At 50.6% G+C, this 23759-nt stretch overlaps 1 protein-coding gene across 4 annotated transcripts in view; it reads left to right on the top strand.

The window, feature by feature from the left end:
* plch2 (phospholipase C eta 2) overlaps positions 1-23759 on the top strand; it is a 211805-nt gene that overhangs the window by 159130 nt on the left and 28916 nt on the right. For 2 of the 4 annotated variants that reach the window (XM_033048120.1, XM_033048123.1), the window contains 8 exons: positions 5698-5856; positions 10162-10209; positions 14641-14733; positions 16006-16106; positions 17006-17103; positions 18774-18956; positions 19797-19904; positions 21599-21726. In XM_033048120.1, coding sequence (XP_032904011.1) covers positions 5698-5856; positions 10162-10209; positions 14641-14733; positions 16006-16106; positions 17006-17103; positions 18774-18956; positions 19797-19904; positions 21599-21726 — 918 coding nt within the window. The remainder of the gene's footprint in view (positions 1-5697; positions 5857-10161; positions 10210-14640; positions 14734-16005; positions 16107-17005; positions 17104-18773; positions 18957-19796; positions 19905-21598; positions 21727-23759) is intronic. The other 2 variants (XM_033048121.1, XM_033048122.1) reach the window with 2 other exon arrangements.

Consider the following 23759-nt stretch of genomic DNA (forward strand, 5'->3'; position numbering starts at 1 on the left):
TAATATCCCGAACTATCAAACATATCTAAAGATTAGAAATGCTTTAATAAACGTGTTTAATCGGACAGCAGAGAGGAATGTTCACCCTTTACTAATCTTGGTTCCACCTGCAAGGTGACATTTACCCTTATACAAGCATTGCTTTTTGAATGAAACGCCAAGGTACATAAAAACGTCGGTGTCCTTGGTAAAACACCAAGATAATACATCAGGAACTAATAATCCTCAATTCCATACGTCTTCCCAGGAATTATGGTTCCCCTCCTTTCCGCTTGCAAGATGGTTCCCATTGCATCTTCAGTCTCAATGTGGCAGCCCTGACTCCTCCCTCTGACCATCAAAGTGTCAAGATATCCTGGGTCACCATTGATTATTTGTTCTGCTTCTATCAGTAATTCTTTCCTGCAATGTTTTACCCGTTCTCTCCTGAGAATGCTTTCTCGCTGGTGGAGACCTTCCACAGACCCTGCGTGCCCGTGAGTAGCGACCTCCTTGCAGCGTGCATGTGAATGCCAGCACAGGCGGAGATACACATCAGCTACTCCCACCCCCGTCCCCTGCAAATCCCACCAGCTTCTGATTAGAGTCGTGGAATATCATCCAGGAACAGGAGGATTTAGCAATGATTGTTTCTCTGTTGTGCATTCTATGTCGTTCTTTACAGCTTTCACATTAACCATGTGATTCTCTCTAATCAAGATTTCTCTGCTTCCGTGCCTTTTCTTACTGCCTTTTCTTCCTCCTTGATGGTGCGTTCATGTGAAGTGGAAGGTACTGTTGACTGAAACTTGCAGCATCCTACCCCTCACCCATTCCCCCCCCCCCCCCATTATCACATAGCATAGCAACGCAGTGATGTGAAATGGGAGTACTGAGTTGCCTTGTGGGTTTTCAGGAGAGAGTTAGATTTAGCTCTTCGGGCTAAGGGAATCTAGGGATATGGGGAAAAAGCTGGAACAGGGTACTGGTTTTGGATGATCAGCCATGATCATATTGAATGGCGGTGCTGGCCCGAAGGGCCGAATGGCCTACTCCTGCACCAATTTTCTATGTTTCTAAAACCCACACCATGGGGATGGTGCTTACAAACTCTGCTGAGAGAGCAGGTTACCAGACTTACTAATTATTCTGGCTACCTCTGAAATAAAGTCAGACAATGCTGCAAATACTTAGCAGGTAAGGCATCATCTATGGAGGAGTGAGAGAGAGAGAGAGAGAGAGTCTAGCTAACCTCAGAGGTGATGTTATTGGGGAAGAAAGCCTTCTAAACTTGGCACCATTGGAGCTACAGAGAGTGATTGTATAAAGACCGTGGACTATATGGGATTATCGACTTTTCACAACTAAAACTCAAACTGAAACTGGAACTGAAAGTTAACTGCACAGGCCCACAAAAAACTAAAAGCTCTGGCAACACTTTTGATTATTAATCCCCAAAATATCAGCATTAGAAAATGAAAGGCAACTTGATTGATCATGAAAGTTGAGCCAATCCAATTTAATCAAGAATCTATTTCCATTTGGAAAAGTATTCCAAAAAATTTAGCACAGGCACAGCATTCTTAACCGTCTGATGAATTTGACCGTCTGGCTTTGGTGATGACTGTGTTCTGGAAAGTAATCTTTTATTGCCCGTGATTGCAGGGCAACCATCTCATACACTCCAGTGAAATGGAGCAAATACTGGTCTGACTACGAATTCTGGGAAGCCTGGGCTGGATGGATGGACAGATTCCCGCTGGAGACATCCGATGTGTGATTTGTGTCATTTGCCATCGATGGCATCAATAGGGCGGCACGGTGGCGCAGCGGTAGAGTTGCTGCCGTACAGCCCCACAGACCCGGGTTCGATCCTGACGACGGGTACTGTCTGTACGGAGTTTGCACGTTTTCTCCGTGACCTGCGTGGGTTTTCTCCGGGTGCTCCAGTTTCCTCCCACGCTCCAAACACGTACAGGTTTGTAGGCTAATTGGCCTTGGTGAAATTGTAAATTGTCCCTAGTGTGTGTAGGATAGAGTTAGTGTAAGGGGATCACTGGTCGGCGCGGACTCTGGGCCAATGGGCCTATTTCCCCACTGCATCCCTAAACTAAACTAAATTAAACTCAACTATTCCAGCTAGTGTGATCGTTCAGGAGCTAAAAACCAGGAAGCAACTTTTCACCCAACAGGCCGGAGAAATCCAAAGTCCTCTCCCCTCTCAAGACTGTGGATGACTGGCAAATTCACACGTCCAAGCTGGCTCGAAGGGCCAAATGGCCTCCTCTTGCACCTAGTTTTCTATGTTTCAATACAATGTTTGCAGAGTCACACTCAGCTGACTGAGTTCAGTCGCAGCCTCCATCAAACTCCAGGCTTATCAAAGCTCCGGTTTCCTCCCACACCCCAAAGACGTACAGGTTTGTAGGCTAATTGGCTTGGTATAAATGTTAATTGTCCCTAGTGTGTGTAGGATAGTGTTAGTGTGCGGGGATCGCTGGGCCGAAGGGCCTGTTTCCACGCTGTATCTCAAAACTAAACTAAACTGAACTGAATGGCAGTGGAGGCTCGAAGAGTTGGAGGCTGTGGGAACTCCTCTCATCACAGAGCATTTAGTTCAGACTGAACATGCACAAGATCTGATCTCTCTCTGCTGCTGACCTGTGGGCTTATCTAGCGGAGGTTTGGAATGGGGTGGGTGGCAGAGCCTGGGCTGCTCTCCTTGGTCACCTCAGTGCTCCCAGCGATGAACATGCTGCTCCACCGCTCACTGTGATGTTGTTGTGCTGAACACCCTCATTCACTGATTGCAGTGCCCGTCCTTCAGAGAGACATGACCACTTTAATGCGGAAATCTGATGCCGTGTTAAAAATAATCTCATGTTCATGCACACTCTCTGATCCGAGTCAAGCTAGCACCTGAAGCATCCGGTACTGGAGCAAGCTGCCGGAGGAGGTAGTTGAGCCAGGTGCAATCGCAACGTTTTAAGAAACATTTAGACAGGGTGCATGGTTAGGACAGGTGGGACTCGTGTAGATGGGACATGTTGGTCGGTGTGTGGGCAAGTTGGGCCGAGGGGCCTGTTTCCACGCTGTATCACTCAACAGTCTTAAGGGCCTGTCCCACGAGCATGCGACTACATGCGGCAACCTAAGCGACTCCATGCGGCAAGCGTGACCTAACCAGAAGCGGGGGCCGTGCGGAGGTCGAGTGAGTGACGTGAAGTGCGAGCGAAGTCCGCGCGTGACGTACGGCTTCGAGGCGGCTGCGGGCCGGCAGGCCATTGCCGAGCAAAATTTCTGAACACGGTCAGTTTTTCGGAGCCGGGACCAGCTCCGCGCAACTCCATACGGCTCCGGCGATCGAAATGGGACCGGCCCCGCGAGGCCGTACGGCTCAAATGACCACGTTAGGTAGCGCTCGCCGCGTGGAGTCGCTTAGGTCGCGCTTGCCGCGTGGAGTCGCACGCTCGTGGGACAGGCCCTTCATCGGGTTTTGTAGTTCATCACTCCATATATAATCCAATTAAGAGTTGGTGTTTTATTTGTACACTGCCAGTCGGTTTAGGAATGCCGTGTTAAACATCTGGTACAACACTAATGTGTCACCTGAGGAACTTGGGCAGTGACGGTGAGGGGCTGGAATGACTGGCTGACTGACTTCCAGCGACAGAGCCACCTTGCTTTGTGTGAGGTGTGATGACTCCAACCACGAGCAAGGCCAATAGCTGTGGATAGGAGGTAGACAAAAGTGCTGGAGAAACTCAGCGGGTGCAGCAGCATCTATGGAGCGAAGGAAATAGGCAACGTTTAAGGTCGAAACCCTTCTGGGGTTTCGTTACATCTATGGAGCGAAGGAAATAGGCAACGTTTCGGGCCGAAACCCGGAAGGGTTTCGGCCCGAAACGTTGCCTATTTCCTTCGCTCCATAGATGCTGCTGCACCCGCTGAGTTACTCCAGCACTTTTGTCTACCTTCGATTTTCCAGCATCTGCAGTTCCTTCTTAAACAGCTGTGGATATTGGAGCCCGGCCACTGTAAACAAGGAGTGTGCGGACAGGTTTGCAGAGGAAGACCTCCTTGTGGGTCTGGGTCTCTGGGCCTGGGACCGCTTGCTGACACGGAAAGAGGGGGAAATGGTGAAGGCAACCAGAGAACGGTGTGCCGTCAGCTGCCCACCTGTCGGATTGACTTTCTGCAAAGAACTACTTGACATTGGTGCCCTTGCTGAAATGCTACATGTTCCTGAGACGGTATCAGGAGGGAACACTAATCCTGCCACATCGATGTAAAGATGTAAAAATAGCAATCCCAGTCCAACTTTCAAAGAGGGTCAATGTCGGCTGGATGACGAGGACGGAAATGGATGTGGACGTTGCCACCTGCTGCCGCCACCACCATCTCTAGCCCAGGGCAATGTCAGGCTCCCCACCCAAGCTCAGCTGCAGCATCGGTAAAGGGGGGGGGCAGGGTGTGTGGATGCCCAGCAGGGAGAGGCAATGGGACAGAAGCTTGGGGAGTAGGGGCCAGCGTCACACAGTATCTTGTTGCAAGCTGAGACGACACGCGCGCTCACACACACACACGCAGGAAGTTGCTGCAATGCGGAACGCACCCCACTGAAACTGGTGCGACCTTCAAAGAGAAGTCGGATGAAACACTCGATAAGGGGAATATTCCACCGTTTTGCAGGAAGGGCAGGAACTGGGAGCGATTAGATAACTCTCTCACACACAGCCAGTATGGGGATGATGGACCGAGCGGCCTCCTCCTGGGTTGTAGGAATCTACGTACATTATTGCAATTGCTGGTGGCACAAATACCCTTGGCCATTTGTGAGCGCAATATTGTGAAATTTTCTTGGTGGGGGTAAAGGAAGATTTCCAATGGGCGGAAACAGTTCAAACAGGGCGAGTTGCAGAATGGGACTTTCTATCCCCATGCTCTGTGACGCAAACTCAGCTCTGAAATTCACTCGTCAAGTTAGCTGGTCCCTGCGCAAAGACTAAGAGGATGGAGTTAGCTTTCCTGTTCATAGCTCTCGTCTTGGAGCTGAGGAAACACGTCATCTGTGGCTGGATCTCCTGTGTCCTGGGTGGAGGCTCTTGTACGGGACCTGTGAGGGTCTGGTGAGAGTCTGGTGAGTGTCTGTCAGGGTCTGGTGAAGCAGGTGGGGAGATCTTGGTAGTTATACAGCCTGTGTCCAGAAACCAGCAGAGAGTTCCATGACCACTGTAAAAGTTCCTCTCTGCACAGACTTCATAACAGACTCCAATGAGTGGTGTAGGAAGGAACTGCAGATGCTGGTTTGCACCGAAAATAGACACAAAATGCTGGAGTAAGTCAGTGGGACACTCTGCCTATCCCGCTGGGTTACTCCAGCATTTTGTGTCTACCTTCAATGAGGGGTCCTGGGGAGAAGGCAGGAGAATGGGGTTAGAAGGGAGAGATAGGTCAGCCATGATTGAATGGGTTGATGGGCCGAATGGCCTAATTCTGCTCCCATCACTTGTGAATCAATGAACACTGCATGCCCATACCATTCCATGTAGAGATCAGTTATGGGATGTTATCAGTCCCACCCACCTGAGTAGCAGTGATATCACTCCTCCTCCATCTCTTCCCTCCCCACCCACCGCTCCTCCCTCCATTTAATTATCTCCCCTCCCGTCGCGAGGCTGTCACTTGACAATTCTGCCCCCGTCTCTCCTTGGACAGGCCACGGCCAACCGGAAACAGGTGGAGAGCGTGGCGAAAAAGAAGCTCGACTCGCTGCTGAAGGAATCGAAAATCCGAGACCGGGAAGATCCCGACAGCTTCACAGTCAACGCCATCCCTCAGACGGGCAAAGTGTGTCAGAAGTCAGACACAAAGAAGGTACGTTCCCCGGCCTTGCCGACGGTTCACGGCCTGGTCCCTGAACTCCAGCCCGCCCGGTCCACACGGGGGAACCGCACCCTCGGCCTGGTGGTCTGAACGGCAGGAAAGGTGTTGGGCAAAAGCGGGCAGCAGGTGGCACACAGCGGTAGAGTTGCTGCCTTACAATGCCAGGGACCCCCGGTTCGACCCTGACCACGGGTGCTTGCCTGTACGGAGTTGATACGTTCTCCCCGTGACCTGCGTGGGTTTTCTCCGGGTGCTCCGGTTTCCTCCCACACTCCAAAGGCGTACAGGTTTGTAGATCTATTGACATTGGTAAGAATTGTTAATTGTCCCCCATGTGTATGATAATGTTAGCTTACGTGTGATCGCTGGACGGCAATGCATGGTGACATTTTTCTTTGCTGAACTCACACATGCACAAGTTGCAATATATTGGCGCCATTTACAAATGTCCAAAGTCTGGTCCACGTACTTGATGTACTTGAGCTGCTCCCGATCCAGGTCAGCCCCTGGTACATGGATAGGGAAGGTTTACAGGGATATGGGCCAAACGCAGGCAGGTGGGACTAGTGTAGATTGGACATCTTGGTTGGCATGGGCAAGTTAGGCCGAATAGACTGTTACCATGCTGTACGACTATGACTTTTTGATCCCCCTACCCTGGTGAAGAGACTGTGGCTACTCACCTCATCTATACCCTTCATGATGTTATAGGGTCTCTCCTCAGCTTCCTAGTTCCAAGGGAAAAGAGACCGAGCCTATCCGACCTCTCTTTACAACTCAATCCATCCAGACCCAGTAAAATAGTTTTGCACCTTTTCCCAGTTTAATAACGTCCTTCCTGCTGAAGGGCAACAGGAGCTGTACAGTACTCTAAATGTGGCCTTACCGACGTCTTGTACTGCTGTAACACGATGCCCCAACCTCAGCACTCAGACCTTGACCGATGAAGGCAAGCATGCTGAAAATAATTGTACTTAAAAAATATATTTTGTTGGCTGTGACGTGCTTGGGGATGGGTGGCATGCTGAGGTCATGAAAAACGACATGGAAATGCAATTCGTTCATTGTGAGATTCCCACCAGTAACGCAGCCTGGAACATTAAGTCTTGGAACATTAAGTCTACATTGTTCCCACCCGACAAGACTCACTTACGTTTAATGTTTTGATAATCTTTCCATCTGTCACAGTCGGGCTGCGCACGTTGGCAGGCACACTCCAGATGGCAACACTTGTTCGCAGATGCAGAACCTCGTCAAAGAGAGCGCCAGGCAGTGACCTTTACCCACTGCCAGTCCCAGGAGATTGGTACTACAGTCGCCTCCTTAAAGGGACAGGGCCACACTCGCTGCCACAGACCACAGTCCTCCGATCAAAACCCCAGATCTGTTCGATTTATATCAAACTCCTCGTTTCCTGGCAACTCTGATTCTTTGTTTACCCAGATATTTTTATTTATTTTTCATATGAAAAGAGAGTTCCAGTAAAGACATGGACTCGGAAGGCCCAGGGCCTCCCGCCTTCTGATTAAGCTCCTCGAACCCCACGCACCGAGATAAGGAGGAAGCCATTCCGTCAAGTCTGCGAGGAATAGTCGGACTGCAGCATCTGTGTATCTTACTCCAGCTCCTTAAACAACCTGCCCCCCCAACCCAGTAGAGGTTCAGCAAACTGGGCTGTGCGGCTCAAGTTGAAGATTAGTTAGACTGCGTGCACACCAGCCCTCCGGCCCGACTAAACTAATCACAAACAGCCCTTGCATATTAATATTCTTTACACTGATTTTTTTTGTCTTTGTTTTTTTTTTAGTTCAGAGTTACAGTGCAGAATCAGGCCCTTCGGCCCATCAAGTCCGCACCAGCCAGCAATCCCCACACACCAACGCTAGGGGCATTTTACAGTGGTCAGTTTACCTACTGACATGTCAGCCTTTAGGATGAAACTAGAACTTCCAGAGGATGTCACGCAGCCACAGGGTGAACATGCATAGTCTACTCTGAACGCACCGGAGGTCAGGGCTGAACCCGAGTCATTGGAGCTGTCTGGTAGCAGCTCCACCAGCGGTGTCACCGTGCTCTGGGTTCAGGACAGCTGCACACACCAGAGAGCTTCACAGTCAATAAAGTGTGGCCATTGTTGTCCTCAGGGAACCATTGAAATCTAGGTCCCACAGACAGCATTGGCAACAAATGCGACACATACCCCTCCTGAATAACCTGGCTCTATCTCTTAGAACTCTTAGGGCTCTTAGAGCTAGCGGAATCAAAGGATATGGGGTGAAAGCAGGAACATGGTACTGATTCTGGATGATCAGCCACGATCATATTGAATGGCGGTGCTGGATCGAAGGGCCAATAGACCTGGTCCTGCACCTATCTTCCATGTTTCTATCTGGAGGCCACTTTATCTTCATCAGAGGATCTCCTTTTCTGAACGATGTCAATGCTTGTATCCTGTTCTTTGTGAGTTTGAGTTTAATTTACCGTCAGGTGCACCGAGGTACAGTGGAAAGCTTTTGTTGTGTGCTAACCAGTCTGCGGAAAGACAATGCATGATTACAATCGAGCCATCTGCAGTGTACAGATACATGATAAAGGGAGTAACATTTAGTGCAAGATAAAGTGCAGTAAAATCTGATCAACGATAGTCCGAGTGTCTTCATTGAGGAAGATAGTCTGCAGTAACGACAGGACAAGGCAGGAAGTGGAGCGCAGCAGTTACAAGCATTATGGAGCTATAATTGAAAGGATAAGATCTTCAATTACAATTCAAACAATATATTCTATTAAAATTGAAATGAGTTTTTGGCGCAAAGCACCTTATTCCCCCTTGATTGGCTTCATGCTCAATGTAATTAACGTCAACCCACTTGGCTGGGGAGGTTTGGATTGCAGCTTCCGCATGTTCTGTAGTCCTTGTCGGACAATGTACAGGGAGAGTGTCTGGCGAGAAGTGCCGACTCAGCTCAACGTATTTCTGGAAGTTCTCCCCCACAACCTCCTGCTGATAATGTTCTTACTGATAAACACAAATATTTCTAGATTGTATTCAAGAATCTATACCTTCCCCTTTGCTCCACCTATTGTTCGTTGGAGCTTGGATTGATTGTACTGATGCATTGCGGTATCTGATCTAATCGGGTAGCATGCAAAACAAAGCTTTTCACGGTTCCACAGCTCACGTGACGGTAATAAACCTAAATCGAAACGTAAATCAGACTGATTGAAGTTGACCCTGCCAAGATTTCAATCTTCCACTAAGGTCGTTCCACGTATATACGACATGCGCTGTGCCTGCACCATCCCAACAGACCACACGTCCACATTGAAGGCCAGTACAGATGGATATGCTGTCTTTCTAACACCCTGCACCTACTGACAAGAATATGCATCTCAAGGATACTTTGTCGTACAATCATGCTGCAGACATCACCGAGGCAGCGCACAAGTGTCGCCACGTCTTGACGCCGACACGTTACAAAAGTTCACCGAAGAGCCTTACCTTCTCTGTGCCACCGTACGTGGCAGCAGGCAGCCTCCCGCTGTGTCCCCTCTTCATTCTCGGCATCCCCCCCCCCCCCCCCCCGCCAGGTCCCACTATTGTTCTCGATGGTCCCCAGCCCAGTCTCTCCTCCGTTCTCCGCACCTCCCTAGCAGGGTCCCCCCCCCCCCATTGTTTGTGACGGTCCCCTGCCGGGTCCCCCTTTGTATTGTTTGCTGCCATCGACTCTCATACTCACCATGCCGTCCAGTGTGTGATGTGTTAGGCTCATCACTGTGGTCATTAATCACAGCCAACATTACAGGAGGAGATCACTCAGCCCATCGCACGGTTCAATCTGTTTCGGCTCTACACTCCATCCACCTGCCTTGCCCCCCATATCCTTTCCTGCCTTTGACTAGCTAAGACCAGTGGGCATCACAGTGGCGCAGCAGTAGAGTTGCTGCCTTCCAGCTCCAGAGACCCGGGTTCAATCCTGACTACAGGTGCTGTCTGTACAGAGTTAGGAACGTTCTCCCTGTGACCTGCGTGGGTTTTCTCCGGGATCTCAGGTTTCCCCCCACACTCCAAAGACGTAGGCTAATTAGCTCGGTGTGATTATAACTTGTCTCTCGTGTGTAATGGGTAGTGGTAGTGTACGGGTGATCGCTGGTCAGCGCGGACTCGGTGGGCCGAAGGGCCTGTTTCCCCGCTGTATCTCTAAACTGAACTGAACTGAACGAAACCTATTGATTATTCAGTAAGCTGCCACCCACTGCATCCTTACCACTCCTCATTGATCTTTCCTTGTTCTCTAGCAGCAGAAGCGGAGCTCCAGCGCTGTGCCCACGGTCGAGAAGTCAACGGTAGGTTGATTCCTTTTGGTGGACACGTGGATATGTGCCAGGGCTGAGATGAACAGGATTACAGGCCACTCACATTCTGTGCGGGATTTACCTGTTTGAAAAGCAGCCATGATTGAATGGCGGAGTAGACTCGATGGGCCAAATGGCCTGATTCAGCTCCTATCACTCATGAATTTAACTCCTAAATCAAAAAAGCGCCAAATCAAATATATGACAAATATATTTGGTGCCAGGCGTAAATTTGAGCACATTATTCCAAATATGGGGAGCGTAAATTAAACTTTGGCAGTAATTAGACGATTATTGCACTGTTGCATTAGATGCATTATTCTAAACATGTACAAATCAACCACAAAGCAATTAGACAGGTACATGATTGATAGGACAGGTGTGGAGGGGTAAGGGCCAAATGCAGGCGTGGGACTAGTGTAGACGGGACATGTTGGTTGGTGTGGTACACATGTCAATTAACTAAACTCAAACTCATACAGGCAGGATTTACCAGCGTGGTGCCCAGAACGGGCGCTCCGGAAATCAGAGGAATATTTCCACTTGTGGGAGGTTTGAAAACCCAAGGCTATAAGGACATGTCGTAGTAATCTGCCCACTTAGAGACATTGAACCACATCTTTGTGGATCATTCTGCCACAGGGCAGAAGCAGAGAGGTTTAAAGGAAATGAGATGAGGTTTCCACACAGCCCACATCGGCCCTGGTTCCCTGTACACCCTTTAAACTTATTGGGGGGGGGGGGGGGGGGGGGGGGGGGGGGGTGGTTGGAGTCAATAGAAATTTATGATAACACTGTGTGACATCTAAAAAAAATCGGATTAAAAATGTGTTAGAGTCATAGAGAGTCACAGCGTTATACAACGTGGAAACAAGGCCTTCGTTCCAACTTGAGGTACAGTGAAAAGCTTTTGTTGTGTGCAGACTGGTCATAAATTCATAAGTGATAGGAGCAGAATCATCGAGTCTACTCCGCCATTCAATCATAGCTGATTTATCTCTCCCCCTCAACCCCATTCTCCTGCCTTCTCCCCATCACCCCTGACTGCAATAAGGTCGGTTTTACAATCTGGGATCATGCAACAGTACATCCAACGTGGCCTGACCCTCGTGTGAGGAGCCACTGGGTGGTCAGTGGGACTGAACCTGCTCCGGGGAGAGGCGTGGGTTCCCTGAGATGACGCCTCTGGATTTTGTACCCAAGCCCCTCAAGTGGAATTAGGACCTGTGATGCGGTTGGATTGTTGCCCCCTGTGGACGGGTGAGGCTTCTCAGCTTCCTTACAATGTTAAATGAAACCTATAAATAAACCTGCCTCCTATTGAGCAGGGTTGATGGAGAGTAATAATAAACTGTGAGGTGACTCTAAGTCCAGGCACAGAGCCTAGTCACTGGGCTCCTCAGAGACAGTCTGCATGGTATAATGGATGGTGTTAACAGCATGACTCTGAGCCCTGCAGACTGGGAGGGGGGGGAGGAGATAGACACAGCAAGGAAACAGGCTGCTCCTCCGGCCCATGGCTCCATCCTGAGCAACAGCAGCAGCAGCAGCAGCAGCAATGCGACAGTGTCGAGCAGAAGCACAGGGAGCGTTTGAGGTGTGTAAAGGACAGAACGAGCATTCGGCCCATCTGTCCTGTGGTGGACACAAAATGCTGGGGTAACTCAGCGGGACAGGCAGCATCTCCGGAGGGAAGGAATGGGTGACATTTTGGGTCGAGACTCTTCTTCAGACTGAGAGTCAGGGGTGAGGGAGTCTAGAGATATGGAAGGGAAAGGTGTGAAAACGACATAACAAAGCAGATGTTGATAAGGAAATGTAAAATGGTTCCATGTTAGCTGAGGGGAAGGTGACAAGGAGGCATAAAACAGTAAAATTAATCAGAAGGACAGTGAAACTAGTTGGAGAACTAGGGTGGGGGAGGGATGGAGAGAGAGAGAGGGAAAGCAAGGGTTACTTGAAGTTAGAGAAATCAATATTCATAGCGCTGGGTTGTTAGCTGCCCAAGTGAAATATGAGGTGCTGGTCCTCCAATTTGACAGTGGAGGATGCCCAGGACAGAAAGGGCAGAATGGGAGGGAGAATTAAAGTGTTTAGCAACCGGGAGATCGCGTAGGCCCAGGCAGACTGAGCGGTGATGATCAGCGAAACGATCGGCGAGTGTGCGCTTGGTCTCATCGATATATAGGAGACAGTGTTGGTGCTTCCCACCCCTTCACCCTCACTCTCACCTCGTTCCTCTCACATGAAGCAAAACCCATGCTGTGCTCAAGCACTCCAAAGACATTTCCATTCTGGTAAATAACTCCGACTTCTGGCCCCTTACGGGCCTGTCCCAGTTGGGCGTCATTTGCGCGTAATTTAAGCGTCACGACGTACGATGCGCGCGTTGTGCCGCACACGTGGTGCGCGCATGGTACGCATTACGCGCGCATGGTACGCATTACGCGCGCATGGTGACGTAGGCAGTGACGCGCGGTCGCGCGCGGCGCCCCAGGATTTTGGGATGTACAAAATCTTCGCGCGCCATCTGCGTGACGCACAAATGACGCCAAAGTGGGACAGGCCCTTAACTGATGAAAGCATCTTCTCTGCAGCTATGTGCACTAAATGACCTGTGGAACATGCCGTGTCGTTAACTGCCAGATATGGTCCATCACATTGTTCTTCCTGGGATCTTGCTGTGCTCCGTTTCGCCGTCACCTCGCCCACTCACAGTTCGCACGGCATCTTTTTTTACCTTTTTTTTTAAACCAAAATTAATTGTAATCAACTATTTGCAAAAATGATAGGTACAGTAGAAAAATACAAACTAACCCACCACCGTAATACAAAGTAAATATTCTTCAATACTAAATAAACTACTATACAACTATATCACCATCTGTATTGAGGATGAATTCCACCCCCTGCGGTGCCCCAGTGGTCTCATGAAATCCCCCAGGGCGCCCGTGGGCAGCGGGTAGTCCCTCTCTATCACGAGCCGGGCACGGACATAACACCGGAGGGACTGCATCATTGACAGTGTCGCACTTTGGGAGGCTCTGAGGTGCCACTGGAATGAGACACCTGGCTCCGTCGACCCCTCGTTCCCCTGGGGTAGTGAGTGGAGCTGGAACCAGGTACCAGCCTCCACTGGGGCTGATGCCAGGGACGAGGTGGTACTGTTCAGCTGGCACCACTGCCACTGCGGAAGGCTGCAGTGCCCGTCCCTTGATCCAAGGTGCTTTGACTTGTTCAATTATTGAGCCCTCTGATCGAAGTCTACAAGGGAGAAAGATACAAGTTGTAAACATGAGATGTGACAGGGACTCTAATGTATTACCTTTGTAACTCAATCAGTTCAAAAGATTCAATCCATGCATGGAATTATAATTTCTTCCTCTCGCTGTCCTCCTTTTATCTCTGCATGGCTTTCACGTGAAACCTGTCTTTGATTTACACCTTGTGTATCGGACTATTTTTGCTACTCTCCTTTTTGTCCCAGTCTCCATTTCCACCTTTCTGTCGCTTTTGTTTCTTTATTTTTAACCGTATACGTTGTTCTCTCTCTTTGAATGTGTCTCTCTTGCCCTGAGCACCGTCATCTCCTGAGGGCTAATGGCGTTGAATAGAATCCACCTGTGTTGTAGGGTGGTGGGTAGATGGAACAAGTTGCCAGAGTTGAGGTCGTTGAGGCAGGTACAATAACGATATTTAAAAGCCATTTGGGGCAGCAACATGAATAGGAATCAGAGGGATATGGGCCAAGCACAGGGGAATGGGACTAGCTTCGATGGGGCATATTGGTCGGCATAGATGACCCGTTTCCAAGCTTTTTGACTCTACACCCCTCATGACTCTACACCCCTTAGGAGATTGAGAGGGGATCTTATAGAAACTTACAAAATTCTTAAGGGGTTGGACAGGCTAGATGCAGGAAGATTGCTCCCGATGTTGGGGAAGTCCAGGACAAGGGGTCACAGCTTAAGGATAAGGGGGAAATCCTTTAAAACCGAGATGAGAAGAACTTTTTTCACACAGAGAGTGGTGAATCTCTGGAACTCCCTGCCACAGAGGGTAGTCGAGGCCAGTTCATTGGCTATATTTAAGAGGGAGTTAGATGTGGCCCTTGTGGCTAAGGGGATCAGAGGGTATGGAGAGAAGGCAGGTACGGGATACTGAGTTGGATGATCAGCCATGATCATATTGAATGGCGGTGCAGGCTCGAAGGGCCGAATGGCCTACTCCTGCACCTAATTTCTATGTTTCTATGTTTCTATGATCTTACACTACCTCCTCTGGCAGCTCGTTCCATACATCCACCACCCTCTGAGAGAAAAACTCTCTTGCCTTGTCAACAATGCCTATTGTCCCTACTGTTGTCAATCCTCCTGGTCTCTCTCCATTTTGTTTACGCGCCCGGCTCTCTTCCGCTAACAGAGTAAAACCGACGACGGCACAGACTCTGGAGAAGATCCAGTGACCAACAAGAGGCACAGTCGCTCCTTCATCGGCAGCTTCTCCAAGCGCAAGGTGAGTGGACGCGGCTGCTTCATGGGCGTCACGGAGAGGGAGTGTATTCCATGGGGGTAGAGTTGATATTTCTCTCTGCTGGGTCTAACGGACAACTCCTGGTCACGCGAGGAGTAACTACAGATGCTGAAATGTTGAGCAAAGTTGCTGGAGTAACCCAGCGGGTCAGGCAGCATCTGTGGAGGGTATGGATAGGATACTCCAATAGTTTTGGGTTGGGGAACTCAATGATGCAATGAACGCTGGATTTCCAACATAATCTCTGTGCAGTTATCCACAGGGGTCGGCTCGAGTGAAGGAGGAACAATTTTCTTGTCTGAGGCAGAGGGTGCCTGGTGGTGGTAAATCTGTGGAATTTATTACCACAGACAGTTGTGGCAGCCGAGTCAATGGATATTTTTAAGGCAGAGATTGATAGATTCTAGATCAGTACATGCTTCAGGGGTTATGGGGAGAAGGCAGGAGAATGGGATTGAGAGGGAAAGATAGATCAGCCATGATTGAATGGCAAGTAGACTTGATGGGCCGAATGGCCTAATTCTGCTCCCAGAACTGAGATTCTGAGCTCATGGTCCACACTGAACACATGACCTTGGCTGACGGCTGTGTGAAGCACGGAAGGAGTACAACCCTGTAGGAGTTGCTGTCCCTCGGATGTGATTATCCTCAGGCTTCCCTTCCTGGTGACGGTACAAATATCCCCGATTTTGCAAAGAGGTCGAGAGTTCACCCTCGAGTGCTGACAAATGTTTATTTCATGACCATCATCGCGTAAAACAGATTTGGGGTGGCACGGTGAGGCAGCAGTGGAGTTGCTGCCTTACAGCACCAGAGACCCGGGTTTGATCCCGCTGCTGTCTGTACGGAGTTTGTACGTTCTCACCGTGACCGCGTGGGTTTTCTCCACGTACTCCAATTTCCTCTCACGTTCCAAAGACAAGCAGGATAATTGGCTTCTGTAAATTGCCCCCCCCCCCCCCGGTGTGTCGGATGGAACTGGTGTACGTGTAATCGCTGGTCAGCGCGGACTCGGAATGCCGAAGGGCCTGTTTCCGCGCTGTATCTCTAAACTAAACCATTACTCTCAATGGTGTGTGTGTGTGGTCTAGAGTCTACATTGCTGGAGACCATTTCAGCAACATGTCCACTGGGCTACTGCACCAGGGACTGACCCCTGTAGAACAAAATCACAGCAAGGGGTATCAATGTGAGAACGTTGGTACTGTCCGAAATTATCAGCATCTGATCAGTGTTACCACTCACTCATTGCAGAAGAAAGCTGTGAAGATCAAGAAGTCATCGAGCTTGGAGGATGATGAAGATGATCATGAGCATCAAACCACTGCCGGCCGGAGTGTGGTCCACTCAGCAAGGTGAGCTGCGGGGTTGGATGGATGGATGGATGGATGGATGGATGGATGGATGGATGGATGGATGGATGGATGGATGGATGGATGGATGGATGGATGGATGGAGAATCATGGGAGGATTATCCAGTGGAAACTGACCATAGTAGGAGGTGTCCCCTTGCAGGATGGCCAGTTTTGTCCAGTCCGCATTGATCATGTATTGTGTCAGTCCCATGAATGTAAAGTCCTGATCCAAGGGTAATTCCTCCCACTTTACTACCCGTGCTACCACCAGACAATTGCAGGAAGGCCATTGTAAAATGTAGAACAGTACAGTGCGGGAATAGACCCTTTTGCCCCGGTGCCAGGTTAAACTCCATGGATCAGTGGTACTCAAAGGTATCTTATTTGTCACATGCACCGAGGTACAGCGAAACTCATTTTTGTATACAGTTCAGTACAAGTATCACTATACATAAGCACTTAGATACATCTTAGATACAGCATCGCAGACACAGTATGACACTGAGCACGTACACTGAGACAGTGTGCAGAGTCGCCAGTTTTGCGCCATTATCAAGTCCCAGTCTTGAGAGTGTAGGGAACCAGCACCTTCTGGCCGCACACAATCCATATCCCTTCATTCCCTTGTTCTGTCCATCTTCATTCATCCATCCTAATGTTCCCAAGCTAGAGAATCCAATTGCTGTAATTATTGTGGGCGATCAGTTTCCTACACTCTGGAAGTTCATAGAGTTGTTAACAAGATTTCCTGTTATCCGTCCTCTCTGCTCTGACAAGCACCACAAAACTCTCTCTTAACCTACCCTTATCTTTCCCCTTACACCACTGACTCTCCTTTACTTTTCCCTGAACATCATAACAGTCTCTCTCTCTCTCACCTCTCTCCCTGCCGTTGCTAGGTGCGGTCGACAGAAGAAGACCATGAAGCTGTCCCGGGCTCTCTCTGACCTGGTTAAGTACACAAAGTCTGTCGGCATGTCCGATATCGACTCTGAAGGTGGGTTTGCACTGAATGCATTGACCTATGATTTCCGCCGTGTCCATGAAGTCGGTGATTATATAGCTTACGCGAGCAGAGGCAGCAGGGACAGGGTGGAACTTCACCCGTCCAACCCTGGTTGTGGCAATGGCCCTGGGAATAACACATGAGCCTGATGAAGCCCTGGTGTGTCTGTCCACAGTGATGGACCACACACTTCACCCCACCCACACTTGGTGCCTTTGAGGGGCAGATGGTCACAGGCCAAGGGGAATGAAGTCTGAGATCAAGGCCATGGAGCCATTATAGGATCACATGCCATGGATCGGGAGGCGGTTAGGTATTGGTGATGGAGGGTGGAGAATGGTTGGGAGATCAGAGATTGGGAGTGGAGGAGGAGGGGGGGGAGGGGGGTTAGTCAAGAGATCAGGGAATGCAGAGTGAATAATGGTTAAGGGCAGAGACTAGGGAGTGAGTGGGGGGGGGGGGGTCAAAGCACGGTGAGAGGGGGGGTGGAGATTGGACTGTGGGGTGCAGCAGGTGGTTGGCAGTTCACCACCAGAGCCGCTGCCCCGACAGGGCCTTGGCTTTGTCTGCATCAAGCTTCAGTGAGTACTCCTGCAGTCTGGAGCGGGCCAGTTGGCAACATTCACTGGTGGACATCTCGCTGTGCTGGGAGGCCAACAGGTTTCAGGCAAAGCAATGTTCGTCTTCCACTGAGCCGATGATCCTCCAGCGGAACTCGTTGGCCGTCTCCGAATGTGACCCTGGGAACAGTCCGTAAATCAGAGAGCCCTCAGTTACGGAGCTGCTCACGATGACCCATAAACAGTGCTTAGGGCAGCGTGCATCAGTAGTAAGATTCCGACGGTGACGGAAGCATCTGACTAGGAGGGGCCCCTCTCACCGACTTAGTGCTTGTTGGTGAGTTCTGGCGATGAGGCATTTTGCCAGACAAGCTGGGCAGCCTGCTCTGGGAACCAGGCCACAGGATCCATTGAGTCTTTGTCCTGCAGTGCCTGCAGGATGTTCTGTGATGACCCTGCCCAGTGGACTTGAGGTGAAAGGTGATGGCCTCACACAGGACAAGTGGTGGGGCAATGTTCAAGTTCAAGTTCAAGTGAGTTTATTGTCATGTATAGGACAATGAAATTCTTGCTTTGCTTAAGCACACAGAAAATAGTAGGCATTTGCTACAAAACAGATAAATGTGTCCATATACCATGATATAAATATATACACACATGAATAAATAAACTGGTAGTGCAAATAACAGAAAGTGGTTGCTAATAATCAGAGTTTTGTCCGAGCCAGGTTTAATAGCCTGATGGCTGAGGGGAAGTAGCTATTCCTGAACCTGGTTGTTGCAGTCTTCAGGCTCCTGTACCTTCTACCTGAAGGTAGCAGGGAGATGAGTGTGTGGCCAGGATGGTGTGTGCCAACTGACTGGCACATTGCATGGCATTGGGGCCAGGCTAATCCTTTGCTACACCAGGAACAGGTAGAATCTCAGCAGGTAATGCCAGGGTCTTGGTTGCTGATCGGCCACTAGAGGCCCAAGCAGTGTAGGAGGCCGGTGGAGGAGCTAGGAGAATGTGGGGGACATGGTGACTTTAACTGAGGGCGAGTCTGGGTCTCTGCACTCCTGCTGTGACAACCTCTCTCTGTTTGCTCTCTCTATCTGGCAGTCGTGTGCAGTTGGCAGGTCTCTTCGTTCAGTGAGGCAAAGACCCACCAGCTCCTGCAGCAGAAGCCCCAGCAGTTCCTGCGGGTGAACCAGCAGCAACTCTCCCGCATCTACCCCTCCTCCTACAGGGTGGACTCCAGCAACTTCAACCCCCAACCCTTCTGGAACGCAGGCTGCCAGCTCGGTACGTGAAGCACACTGCCCACCATACACCCCACCCCCCACACACTGCCCACCATACACCCCACCCCCCCCCCACACACTGCCCACCACCCCCACCCCCACACACACTGCCCACCACCCCCCCCCCACACACACTGCCCACCACCCCCACCCCCACACACACTGCCCACCACCCCCACCCCCACACACACTGCCCGCCATACACACCCCCACACACACTGCCCACCATACACCCCATACACACACTGCCCACCATACACCCCCCCCCACACACTGCCCACCATACACACCCCCACACACACTGCCCACCATACACCCCCCCCACACACACTGCCCACCATACATCCCCCCCCCACACACTGCCCACCATACACCCCCCCCCCCCACACACTGCCCACCATACACCCCCCCCCCCCACACACACTGCCCACCATACACCCCCCCACACACTCTGCCCACCATACACCCCCCCATACACACTGCCCACCATACACACCCCATACACACACTGCCCACCATACCCCCCCCCACACACACTGCCCACCATACACCCCCCCCCCATACACTGCCCCCACCCACACCCCTCACCCACACCATTCCCCACCCACCCACACTGTACCTCACCCACACACACACACAGCCCCCCCAGCCACACCACAACCCCACCAATACTCTGCATTGTATCCTCACCCACACCCTCGTGGGTGACTGATTGACCCTAGTGTTTGTCGGATAGTGTTAGTGTGCGGGGGTTGATCGTGCAATCTGTGGCAACTCGAATTCCGTTAATGCACATAAATAGGTAATGGTCTCTCTCTGTCTCTCTCTGTCTCTCTCCCAGTTGCATTGAACTACCAGTCTGAAGGAAGAGTGCTGCAACTTAACCGAGCCAAGTTTAACTCCAATGGGAGCTGTGGCTATGTTCTCAAACCCAAGTGCATGACTCGTGGTAAGAAAAACAAACTCCTGTGCTTGACGGGGGCCGCGGAACCGGGTGGGCTGGGGGGGGGGGGGGGGGGGGGGGGCTGCAGCCCCTCCACTTTAGTGGCGAGACATGTTTCATAACCCGAAATTATCCGGTCCACAGGCGTATTTTTCCCTTCTTCTGAGGACCTCCGACATCCAGAATCTCAGAACAAGCGCACAGTGAGTGTGGCAAAACCACGACCAGCTGTGGCGGAAACCAACTGTCCCCCCCTCCCCCCCAAAACCCTCCCTCCCCTCCGCTCAACGGCCAATCTCAGCACCGTGCACAGTCGAGATATGGGGCAGTGAACGAAGCGTTGTAATTAGCTGCTGAGCGGAATGGAGGGTGGGTGGGTGGGCCCTGAGAGAGAGAGTCGGCCCCGAGAGGGAGGGAGGGAGAGAGAGAGAGAGGGGGGGGGGGGGACGGCCTGTATTATCCCACAGTTTTTGGAGGTCGAGCAACAACAAAGTATAATAATTGTGCCCCCCTCCCACACCCTCCCCCCACTCGGTCGCTCCGCTCCCTCACCGGGTACCCTCCAGGGCCGGTGATCAGTCATCTCTCAGCCCCCCCCCCACTTTCAAAAACGTTCCGCGGCCCCTGCTTGAGGGGTAGTTTGTGTGAGAGCAAAGACCAGGAAGTGGATCTGGCTGACTGACCCCGAGCTCTGACCTTTCACCAACGACATGGATCCTGCGTCGGTCTGGCACGGGGACTGGCCCTCAGCAGTTACTGAGATCCACATCCCTTCACCCCAGATCTCCATTGAGGATCTGAGAGAGGGTAGACAAAAGTGCTGGAGAAACTCAGCGGGTGCAGCAGCATCTATGGAGCGAAGGAAATAGGCAACGTTTCGGGCCGTGTGTGAATTTCACTCAGACAGCGCTCCCCCCCGCTTGCCCTGTCCCCGCCTGCAGAACTGGCTGGTAAAGGAAGTGATGCGTGTATGTGTGTGTGTCAAGTCAAGTCAAGTTTATTCGTCACATACACATACGAGATGTGCAGTGAAATGAAAAGTGCCAATGCTCGCGGACTTTGTGCAAAAAGACAAACAAACAAACAACCAAACAAACTACAAACAGTGTGTGTGTGTGTGTGTGTGTGTGTGTGTGTGTGTGTCTGTGTGTGTGTGTGTGTGTGTGTGTGTGTGTGTGTGTGTGTGTGTGTGTGTGTGTGTGTGTGTGTGTGTGTGTGTGTGTGTGTGTGTGTGTGTGTGTGTGTGTGTGTGTGTGCGTGCGTGCGTGTGTGTGTGTGTGTGCGTGTGTACGTGTGTGTGCGTGTGTGTGTGTGTGTGTGTGTGTGTCTGTGTGTGTGTGTGTGTGTGTGTGTGTGTGTGTGTGTGAGTGTGTACGTGTGTGTGCATGTGTGTGTGTGTGTGTGTGCGTGTGTATGTCTGTGTTCCACTCTGGCAGTCGCCGTTCCAGTCGCCAGTGTTTCAGCGTCCTGCTACGACTTGACACTCGCCGGCAGTCGCCTGGAAAATTGCCGAAGTGGGACAGGCCCGTTAGCGTGCGGGGTGATAGCCGGTCGGCACGGACTCAGTGGGCTGAAGGGCCTGTTTCCGCACTGTGTCTCGAAAACTAAAAACTAAAACGTAGCATTTTATAACATTGAAGGAGTTGTTCCAGGAGCGGGGAGAAGCACTAAGGGTCTTGTCACGTGCCGCATCTCTCCAGCAGGTAACTTTAACTCATCCGCGGACGACCTGCTGTCGGGACTGACGAAGAAACAACTGGTTCTGAGGATCATCAGCGGCCAACAGCTGCCGAAACCCAAAGATTCCATGCTGGGCGACAGGGGAGAGGTCAGTGACTGTGTGATGGTCAGTGTCTGATCGGTCTGGGACTCTCTGATGGGTCAGTGATTGTCTGATGGTCAGACACTGTCTGATGGTCAGAGACTGTCTGATGGAGTAGAGACTGTCTGATGGATCAGAGATGGTCTGATGGAGTAGAAACTGTCTGATGGAGTAGACTGTCTGATGGTGTAGAGACTGTCTGATGGAATAGAGACTGTCTGATGGAGTAGAGACTGTCTGATGGTCAGAAACTGTCTGATGGAGTAGAGACTGTCTGATGGAGTAGAAACTGTCTGATGGGTCAAAGATTGTCTGATGGGTCAAAGATTGTCTGATGGGTCAGAGATGGTCTGATGATCAGTGACCGTCTGATGGTGACTGATGGTGAGAGTCAGACAGCCGTGGAACAGGTTCTTCAACCCACCCTCTCCATGCTGTCCATCACGTGCCCACCTATACTAATCCCACTTACAGTACCTGGTCTGTAGCCTTCCAACACTTTGGTGGTTCTGGTGCTCATCTAGATACTTAATATTGTGACAGTCTCTGCCTCAGGCAGTGTGTTCCTAATCCTAATCACCCGTGGATGATGTCAATGCTTCTCCGATCTCCTCACAACCTCTTGCTCATTACCCTCACTAATGCCCTCTAACTTTGGACATCTCTGGATGGAGTAACTCAGCAGGTCAAGTATTGGATAATACTTCAGACAATGGAGGATAAGGTGCCTCTATTATGGCTCTGATGTAAACGATATTTGATATAAATCCTTGTGAGCCATTTCCAATGACGCTGACTTAATTATCCTTAGGGCTTTTTCAACCTTTCTAGATGGATCTGGTATCTCTGGAGGTTAAGGGTTAGTTTTCAGGATATTGCTTAAACAAACCAGGAAAAGTATAATTTGGTCATTCAGACATGATTTGTGTATTGTCCTTTTTATGACTTTCATTAAAAGCTTTTGCAGTAAAACATACTGACACAAGGGCAGCCGAGCGTTTGATTGAGGGCCAAGGATCATCCACTCCAACATTGAACTCACTTTCCTTTGGCCATCAGAATGACATCTACATTGGGCAATGAGTTGTGGGAGAGTGCATGGAGATGAGAGGCTGGAGGTCACACGAATAACCACCAGGGTGATGTCCATCTGTCTTTTTTCCAGTGTGCTAATGAATTTAAGATCGGCACAAAATGCTGGAGTAACTCAGGCAGCATCTCAGGAGAGAAGGAATGGGTGACGTTTTTCGGGTTGAGACCCTTCTTCAGACTAGTCAGGGGAAAGGGAGACGAGAGATATAGACAGTGATTTAGTGAATCAGAACAGATGAATGAAAGATATGCTGTCCTGCTGAACCTTCTGGCCTTGTAAATCCAGAACTTCAAAGGTTTCAAAGGTCTTTTATTGTCACATGTACTAATTAAAGTGCAGTGATATGTGAGTTAGCATACAGCCATACGAAAAAAAAGCAACAACTGCATACAGTGAAAGTTAACATAAACATCCACCACAGCAGATTCCCCACATTCCCCACTGTGATGGAAGGTGAAACTGTCCAATCTTCTTCCACTTTATTCTCCCGGGGCAGTCGAACCATCCGCCGGGGAGATCGAAACTCCCGCGTCGGGGCGATCGAAACTGCTCGTCGGGGCGATTGAAACTCCTGCGTCGGGGCGATCGAAACTGCCGCGTCGGGGCGATCGGCGCTCCTGTGGCTCGGAGTTATCGAAGTCAGTCTCTGATCAGAGACCGCAAATTCCGTGATGTTAAAGTCGGCAAGCATCCACGGTTGGAGCTGCGAGGTCGATCCCTGGCAAAGGGTTCGCGTGCTCCACGATGTTGAAGTCCCATAGGCACGCCCGGTGGAGCTCTGACAAGTCGGTCTCCAGTAAAGGCCGCTAACTCCTCAATGTTAGGCCATCCATTGGCCAAGCTAGCATGCAACAGCAGGACAGACATTGGCGATGTCAGGTGGTGCGATGTTTCATGAAGCCCTTGGCTGTAGCTTTCCCTCCCCAGAGGTGTCAGGGGTTATGGG

The sequence above is a fragment of the Amblyraja radiata genome, chromosome 31, assembly GCF_010909765.2.
Source record: "Amblyraja radiata isolate CabotCenter1 chromosome 31, sAmbRad1.1.pri, whole genome shotgun sequence".
In the NCBI taxonomy this organism is placed as follows: Eukaryota; Metazoa; Chordata; class Chondrichthyes; order Rajiformes; family Rajidae; genus Amblyraja; species Amblyraja radiata.